General features: G+C 44.7%; 1 protein-coding gene across 1 annotated transcript in view; it reads right to left on the bottom strand.

Annotated features, from left to right (window-relative positions):
- The window catches only part of slc16a10 (solute carrier family 16 member 10), a 103,888-nt gene that overhangs the window by 49,188 nt on the left and 45,149 nt on the right, over positions 1 to 9,551 (bottom strand). The window contains exon 3 of the mRNA XM_037685240.1: positions 884 to 1,307. Coding sequence (XP_037541168.1) covers positions 884 to 1,307 — 424 coding nt within the window. The remainder of the gene's footprint in view (positions 1 to 883; positions 1,308 to 9,551) is intronic.

The following is a 9,551-nucleotide window of genomic DNA, read 5'->3' as shown; positions in this document are numbered from 1 at the left end:
AAGAGCTCTATTTCCGGTTCATTTGGGAGTTTCTGATTGGTCGATGGACCAAAACAGAGGTGTGTTTTGTGATGTAAGGTGTTATTAAAAAGTCAAGGAAAAAGATTAAGATTGTTTAAGAACAGACAGAAGATATTATGAAGAACTCAGACTTCATGGAGTCAATTCTCTAGTATCTTGCTGTAAAAGTTAAACATGACATTTCTTTTTCAGTAAACTTGCAGTTGACCGAAACTTGAACTTTGACCAACTTACACACTTGCTCATTGAAGACAGAAAATCAGACAATGCATCATTAACCTGATTTCTACTTTGAATGAGGATTAACAATCATTATTACTGTTTCACAGTTGATTTAAAAATGAGTAGTTCACTTCAACATTTAAACATTGTTTGAACTAACACAATTTGATTATCAAAACATTTGTAAAATAGTAATGATAATAGAAAAGAGAGTTCTTTTACTTGATCAATTCAAGAAAGAAAGTCTCAGGATGGGTCAACCTGTATTTCTGGATTCAAATCAATGAAATGACAGTTTCTGTCCCATAAGGTCCTTAAGGTCAGGACTTGACCTCAGGCCTAGTTCACTACAATACCAAAAACAAGCCATGCATTTGCACAGCTGTCACTGAACCCACTGTTGCTGACAGACACCGCCCCCCACTTCATTTGTAAGCACATCTTACCTTCAGCTGTAAAAATGTAGGTAAGTAAGTACTCAACATTTTTCTGTACACTTTTGGGGAGGGGTCTCCAAAAAGAGTCTTGTTTTGTACGCTCGTGAAAAAATTGAAATCTGTGAATCGCCCTTAACTTGATCACAAAGAAATCCCTAGAACTTCACACAATCAACACAAATGAGGGGAAAAACTTAACTCACCAGATGAACATAGGGTACAAAGTATCCATAGAGGGCTGCAGGTATACCAAAAGCCCAGATGCGATAACCCACAGACTTCCAGATGTTCCCATTGAATATCGAACTCATGCGGAAACTTCCGGATCGAGAATTGGTGGGTTTGACCGGTAGCAGGGGTCTGTAGGTGAAGCTGGCCAGCATCAGCACAAACATGAAGATGCAGAGAATACGCATGGTGTTCTGCAGGCCCACTTTGCTAAGAAGGCCGGACAGGACGAAGGGCAGGGTGATGGTGAAGATGCTGCTGCCAGCTGTCACGATGCCGTTCACCAAACCCAGGCGCTTCTTGAAGTAGTGACCCAGTATGACGAGACTGGGCTGGTAGGCAAAGGAGCAGCCGCAGGCAAACACAATGCCATAGGTGAAGTACATAACACCAAGAGACCTACGAACAAAAAAAACAGAGATACCACAGTGTTGAATCTGGGCTGCCATTATCCAGCCGTTATGAAGTGGAGTTCTCAGTAAATGTTCTGAACAATCATTATCTTCCATGTTGTAGACAGTTCTTTGAAAGGCCTTGGTTTAAAGAATTATAATATTATTATGAAAGGACTGGTAGGTGGAGCACTTCTACTGCAGCCTGGGGTCACTTCTATCAGCAATTTAATACAAGTATACATTTATAACTAATAAATAGCTAATATTTAGTTGTTAATGAGCTGGAAACACTTAATGAACCATTAATAAGCAGTTATAGTGCATTAGATAAAAAGTTGAGTTAAGATGGATAAAAAGGACAATTATAAATTCAGACAATTATGATTTCTGCTTCAGTGTATAAATACCGTCACTTTCAGACTATAAGCCGCTACTTTTTTCACACGCTTTGAACCCTTAAACAGTGCTGCGGCTAATTTATGGATTTTCTATTTGATGGGCTAACAAGCTTCACGCTGCCAAAACATTTAGCCTTGTCACACCCAGGAGTTCACAGAGCTGCCCAATACACGTCTCTCTTGGGGGGTGGGTCCTCGTGAATCAATGAGACTACCTGTAGAAATAAAGGTTAATACAAAATCTGACCAATGAAATTACCGAACAGGTCACAGCGAGAAGCGGGGGTGGATTTTGTTTCCACCCCTCCCCGTTCTCTCCTCCTCTCCCTGAAATATTTGCGAAATAAGTGTGAACCATGCATTATGTGGCACTCTGAGCTTGGTGGGAGGCTTGGATAATTGGAGGATCACCAGTGGGTTTCGAAAGGCAGCTGTGTGATGAAGAGGACAGCAGAGCAGTGCGCAGAAGGAAGATGAAGATAGTGATCAATTACTTCTTTGTAGGATACTGTATTGTTATTTTTAACCAGCCGTGTTACAGGCATTATTCAGAAAAAACTTTTACTGTATATATTTGTGCATGTTACTGGTACCTAGTCAACTAAAAGTTTTAAAAATCTTTCTGTGTGCATATCTCATGTTACAACATGGACACCTGTGACTTATACACAAGTGCGGCCTATGTACAAAATATTTTTAATTTTTTAATTTAGTGAGTGCGGCTTAGGGCAGCACGGTGGCGCAACTGGTAGAGCTGCTGCTGCCTCTCAGAGAGCAGGTCCTCGGTTCAAATCCCGGTCCGGGGGCCTTTCTAGGTGGAGTTTGCATGTTCTCTCTGCGCATTTGTGGGTTTTGGGTTTTCTCCGGGTACTCCGGTTTCCTCCCACAGTCCAAAAACATGCATGTTAGGCTGATTGGTAACTCTAAATTGTCCCTCGATGAGAGAGAGAGTGACTGGTTGTTTGTCTCGTTTGTCTCTATGTGTCCCTGTGAAGGACTAGAGACCTGTCCAGGGTGTACCCCGCCCCTTGCACAGTGATTTCTGGACATGGGCACCGGCGACCCCCGTGAACCAAAATGGAAGAAGCGGGCAAAAGATAATGGATGAATGGATGGATGGGTGCGGTTTATATTCAGGTATGTTCAATAGTCCAGAAGTTATGGTATTTACTAATGTTTATTATATTTTTATAAAGTGTTTACAATCTCAACACTTGCTCTTGTCAAGGGCGGACATCTCCTCCTCTCTCTCTCCACTTTGTTTTTGCTCTTTCTGTCTGTGAAACTGCTTTAGAGCCTCTCTTCTACAAATCATCCAAATCATAACTATGGACTTGGATTTGGTCAGTTGGTCCCTCAACACAATTGATAACATTTATTTGAAGAGAAGACAGGCTTTAGGTGAGCCGATTTGCCCTGATGGCACGCACACAGCTGGATATCTCATCGACTTGGAAGACTTGAAGTCTATCTCTGCTGTAATCTGTGGATTTTAAGGACACATTTATAATTGAATTTATGATAACTGGTTCCTGCTTTTTGGATTTGGCTGGTTCCTGGTCTATCAACAAACAAGGAAGTTGTTTGCAGCAAATCTGACCTGGTCAGGCTGCCTGCCTTATATGATGGCTTGGTTCGTGCCTCGAGCACCCAGACTCTTGGCAGAATGGATCAGATCTTGGGGATTATTCTCAGGCACGTTTCATTGGTATGGTCATTTAATTTGGACGTTTCGGAACAGAGGACTGACACAGATTCAAGGTAGATGTCATTAAAGTTCTGCCTGTCCCCAAAACAATTGTGTTTATATGAATTCAGCTCCCCGACTGGCCTTGACAGGCCATTTTATCTCAACCCTCCTGGAAAGTTTTGTAAACCTGATGCTCTAATCCCTCCCTCCACCTCTTACGGAGGAATTTCCATGGACTTTTCAGAGGAGTCCAGCTGAATAAACATTCTGTCATCATTTCAGGACTCGGGATTCGTCTCTGGTCGTCAACGGCACCCCCCCGAGTGTGCACGGATCTCTCCAGAGGGAACTATTTGAACTGAGTGATTTTATCTGAACTATGCAGTGCCTCTGCGTGTTGCCTCTGGCTGTTCATCACCCTTTTGTCCCCCAGTGTCGGCATCATTATGTGCTCATGTGCGAGATTTTTTTTTCATTATCGCACTGTTGACCTTCAAATAGAGGTTAAGAGCGTGTTAGGATTTTTTTTTAATCTCCAAACCCTATGTTTTATTTTTCACCACTTTTTATTGTCTGTCCAAACAGGTCTCACTTGTAAATGAGTCTTTGAGGCTCAATTTGACTTATCTGTTTAAATAAAGGTTGAATTAATTAAAAAATCATTAATGAACTTTTCTGAAGGTACCCTTATTGTAAAATGGTAGCAGAATGTTATGTTAATTGATGAAACAGCTATGTAATACAATGCAAAACTGACAGCAATGTAACAGTTCTAATAAAAGCATTTGTAGTTTTAAAAATTTGACTTGTTTAAACATGTATGCAGAAGCAACTTCACTCTGTAGTCACAAACTGATAGAGATTTGTTCAAGAAGAGTCACTACAAAGACACAAATTAATGTTTAAAATGTCTTCAGTCATGGGCATTTCCAAAGAATTCATTCAAATGTCATAAATCTTTAATACATTATAGTCCTTTTTGCATTATGTGGTAATCCATCCATCTTTACCTGCTTCTCCGTGTGTCATCACGAGGGTGATGGTGGCCCGTAATCAATAAGCGTTCAGTTTTGAGAGTGTTATGAAATTCTTGCCAGCTCATTAGGATTCAAGTGTTTTGACTTTTTTTTGTAACTTTTAAACTTTTCAAAATATTTGATTTTATTTGCAAATATATTTCTCATAAATAGGCTCTCTTCAAATCCTTCATAAAAATTGTTCTCTTTGAAACCTGCTTCAGAAAATTGTTTTTGTTTTCTTCTGTTGCTTTTAGTTTGAAGTTACCATACTGCTACTTTTAGCTTTTATCTATATCTTAGCTATCACCTAATAATGTTCCATGTTTTTAAATCCAGCCAAGACTGAGCTTTAAACTGAGTTTCAGAGTCCTGAGTAGAGTAAACAATCTGAGTTTGAGCTTTAACGCCACAGAACAAATTGATTTACATGCTTAATCATCCTCAGCAGAACCTGGCTGTCAGCCAGCTCGTGGGCAGGTGAAACTCTGACAGTTCTATTTTATATAGGCTTCGCCATTTAAGGCTATTGCTAGTGGGTTTTACCTTTGTGTGCAGCGCAGCACTGAAAACACTAGTCCACGCCCACCTACTGTATGGGCCCTGCCCCCGGTCTGTATAAACTGCTCTGAGATCGGGGTTCAGTTCCCTATTTTCCTTCAGCAAGCAGTAAGCAAGCACCAAGAACTCTAAAGAGCAGAAGATGTCCAGCTGAGTCATTCGCCTGTGTTTGGCCTGTGGGATGCGGTTTATGCTCAGCTCCAACCTGCATGCCATTTGCAAAGATTGTCTCGGAGTGGAACACATGGGTCAAGCCCTGACACTGCAGGCTTCATGCCTGTGCTGTAAGCTTCTCTTGCGCAAGGGGAAGCGACGCCAGGTGGCCAATTTTGCTCCAGATGAGGGACATTTCCAGTTTTCAGTGAGCTACCTGCTGGACAAGGCCCTCGACTTCTTCGATGCGAAGGCAGGATTCTGACTTTCTGCCTCCGATGACGACTTAATTTTCAGCATCGCTCCCCACTCCCAGGTGGGAGGGCCAGAGCTGCCAGCGGCAGGTGCACCTCCAGGCATCAGGTTGGCAACCACCTCCCTCTGAGTGATCAATGCGCCTGTGCACGCTTTGTCTGACATAATTCAGAAAGTGATAAAAGCCAGAGATCTTGATTGTTTCTGAGCAACTGGCCCCACTTCCTCCAAAATGAACTGGCAGGAAGGTTTGCCACCCCGCACTATGGCTGCCAAGACCCAGTCTGGCCCCAGTTCCCAGCCGTGAGGGTGCACCTGGCGGAAACAGCAGTCGACCCAACTGAAGCTGAAAGCACCTGCATCCACCTACACACCCATCTCGAAGGTGGAGGAGCTCACTGACAAGGGGTTCCTCCTTGTGCCACCTCTGGAGCCAAGTCTGATGGCTGTTTTTGGGGTCAGGATGGGCCAGCACGTTGGACGATGGCCCACCCCCTCATCCTCCTGCGATCAGCCCACAGCCAGACACATGGACCAAATGCATCAGTGCTCATCTCAGGCAGACGCAGTGACAAACAATGTGGCCATGCTGGCTTTTAGCATGTCCAAAAATGCCAAGGAGCGGGATCTTTCATCGGAGGAACAGAACGAGTTCTGTAATGCAACTGACACCATTTTGAACTTATGCGGTGCTCAGGCAGTCTGCGCGTCCCGCATCCTTTCCTGGGCGACTGTCCTCCAGCGTCAGATGTGGCTCCACCTCTCTCTCTCTATCCCTGAAGAGATGAAAAAACAGCTGCTGGAGGGGCCCATAAGTCCGGACGGACTGTTCAGCCCCCATTTCTAGTCTGTGTTGGATCAGATGCAATTTTCTTCAGATGCGCTGGAACAAGTGGTGCGGCCTCATCTGGACCCCAGTCTCTCATGCTCCTGGTCAGTGGTGGGACTGCAGGGACCAATGTCAGCATCAAGGATTCTCAACCGCCACAGCGTCAGCGTCCCGAGCTCCAAGTGCCCTGGCTGCCTCAAGAACCCGGCCACAGCAGCCTGGCTCAAAGAGGGGCTCCAGGGACTGCCAGGGGGTGTGTTCCTGGTCCAATCCACAGTAGGAGACACAGCAGAGATGCCTTAAGAAATGATGTGTTGAGGGGGATTTGTGTGTTCACAATGTTGAAAGTTTTGAAATAAAATGCCAACATAACTCAAAGAGCAGAACCCTCATTGCAGTCAAATTGAATTGATTCTGTTGTGTCCTCTTCACACACACACCCCACACTGAGTGAAATGGTGACCTTTAAACAGACGTTTAAACATAGCCATGGTTTCATGGTTCCCAAACTGCACAAATATGAGCCTATGCCAGCACAGAGGGCTGCGTGTGTGGACAAAATATTTCCTCCCTCCAGCGGCTTCCTCCCACCTGTCAGTGGATGAGAGTGTGGATGAGGAACAGCGTGAGCCCTCCCCTAAGCGGTGCGTGCCTGTACCTCCCGCACTCAGCGGGTCTGGCCTCCCAGCTGTGGGGCCATGTGTAGACCGCTATGCTGAAGTGGATCTACAGCCCTTTCGGTCTAAGCCCCCCATGGGTCACCCCGGACACACTTCTGGGGATGACAGCAGCAGGGGCTTCCACTTGAGACACAGCAAGAAACGTGAACGCGTGGCCGCTTTCAGAGTGCAGCATAGAATGGAGGTGTTTATGTCACATGAGCAAATGCATGGAACGATTGATCAGCAGGGGCTACATGCTGCAGTTTGCAACAACACCTCCGAGATTCAATGGGCTCCTAGAGACCACCTTGCCATCCCTAGAACAGGGTGTGGCTCTCCAGTCAAAAATAAGGGAACTCCTGAGGGAAGACGTTATTTCCAGGATTCCCTGCAGGAAGGAGAAAGTTGGGTTTTACTCCTGGTACTTCCTGAAACGAAAAAGACAGGCAGGATGAGACCGATCCTAGATCGGTCTTTATTTACTAGATTTATCATGAAACTGCAATTTCACATCATCACAGTCAAGCGGGTGTTGGAGTGTGTACGTGAGAATGACTGGTTCACTTCCGTCGATCTGAGAGATGTATACTTCTACATTCCAATCATACAGAAACATAGAAAATGTCTGTTTTTGCTTCCAAGGAGTCCAGTATGAGTACAACCGTCTGCCATTCGGGTACTCGCTCGCCCCCTGCACATTAAATCTCCAGGTGCGTGAAAACAGCTCTGCAGCCTTTAGGCACGGTGGGGATGAGAATCATTTTTTATCTGGATGACCTGCTCTTGCTGACCCCGTCCAGAGAAGAGACAGAGGAGCAAACAAGGAATTTAGCTACACACCTGTTGTGTCTGGGTTTCTCCATAAATTGGGAAAAGAGCTCAGCTGTACCCTCCCAGTCCATTGTTTATCTGGAGGTAGAGCTGTCATTTCTAACCCAAAGCCCGACCCCACCCGACCCGGACTCAGACCATGCCAGGCCGTAATAATGTGCTTAATGTGTGGGCCGAGTTGGTGTCGGGCTTTTTATTGTGTCAGGGATGCGTGCAACCACTAGGGAGCACAAGCCAGTGTATCTCTTGTGTCAGTCCCAAGCCCAGGTAAATGGTGAGGATTGTGTCAGGAATGGCATCCGATGTAAAACATTTTTGCCAAAACCATAATGCAAGTTCATCAAAATGAAACCATACCGGATCGGTCGAGGCCCGGGTTAAGAACAACCACCACCGGTGCTGTTGACAAAAAGGGTGCCGGCGGAAATTGGGCTACTGTTAGTCGAAGACCACGAGGAGGGAAACGTGTCAGGAGACAGAGGGAGAGGAGGAAAGTCAAGAATGTAGGACTGAGGGTTGCAACTCTAAATGTGTGGACAATGACAGGCAAAAGTAGAGAGTTGGCTGACATGATGCAGAGGAGAAAGGTAGATGTTTTATGTGTCTAAGAGACCAAATGGAAGGGCAGCAAGGCTTGCAGCATTGGAGGTGGGTTCAAACTGTTTTATCATGGTGTGGATAGAAAGAGAAATGGAGTAGGGGAGGTCCTGAAGGAGGAGTTGGCAAAGAATGTAGCAGAGGTGAAGAGAGTGTCAGGTTGGGTGATGTGCCTGAAGGTAGAAGTAGAAGGTCTGATGCTAAACATTGTCAGTGGTTATGCTCCACAGGTTGGATGTGATGGGGAGGAGAAATATACAATTTGGAAAGATCTGGATGAAGTGATAAAGAGTATACCCAGGGATAAAAAGAAACCAGGAAGGACAGGAGGATGGTGGTGGATTTTGACAAGAGAATGGAAATGGCTGTAGTCAATACCTATTTCCAAAAGAGGGAGGAACATAGAGTGACCTATAAGAGTGGAGGAAGGAGTACGCAGGTCAACTACATACTGTGTAGAAGAGGAAACATGAAGGAGATTGGAAACTGTAAGGTTGTGGCAGGGGAGAGTGTGGTCAGACAGCATCGGATGACTGTGTATAGAATGACTGTTGTTGTGAAGAAGAGAAAAAGAGTAAAATCAGAGAAGAAGACCAAATGGTGGAAGCTGAAGAAGGAAGAATGTTGTGAGAAATTCGGAGATGAGCTGTTAAAGGCTCTGGGTGGTAAGAAAGAGCTTCCAAATGACTGGGCTACTACAGCAACAGTAATTAGAGAGACAGGTAAGAAGGTGCTTGGTGTGTCATTTAGACAGAGAATGGATGTTAAGGAAACCTGGTGGTGGAATAGTGAAGTGCAGGACACCATTCAAAGAAACAGATTAGCCAAGAAAAATAATGACAGTGAGAGGACTGAAAAGAGGAGACAGGAATATAAGGAGATGGGACAGAGAGCAAAGAGGGAAGTAGCTAAGGCAAAGCAGAGGGCGTACAATGAGTTGTATGGGAGACTGGACACTAACGAGGGTGAGAAGGACTTGTACCGATTGGCAAGACAGAAGGATCAGGCTGGAAAGGATGTGCAGCAGGTTAGGCTTATTAAAGATAGGAATGGTAATGTTCTAACAAGTGAGGAGTGTGTGACAAGAAGATGAAAGGAGTACTTTGAGGAGCTAATGAATGAAGAGTATGAAAGAGAAAGAAGAGTAGAGGTCATATCCTGATGCATGCTCAATAATCCAGGTAGAAAAATCAAAAAAAGTTCAATCTGGTCCTCTGGACATTCAAAAAAAAAAAAAAAAGCAAAACAAAGCAAAA

This window comes from Nematolebias whitei, chromosome 12 (assembly GCF_014905685.2).
Source record: "Nematolebias whitei isolate Nwh7 chromosome 12, NemWhi1, whole genome shotgun sequence".
In the NCBI taxonomy this organism is placed as follows: domain Eukaryota; kingdom Metazoa; phylum Chordata; class Actinopteri; order Cyprinodontiformes; family Rivulidae; genus Nematolebias; species Nematolebias whitei.
This window is presented reverse-complemented; position numbering and strand designations above follow the sequence as displayed.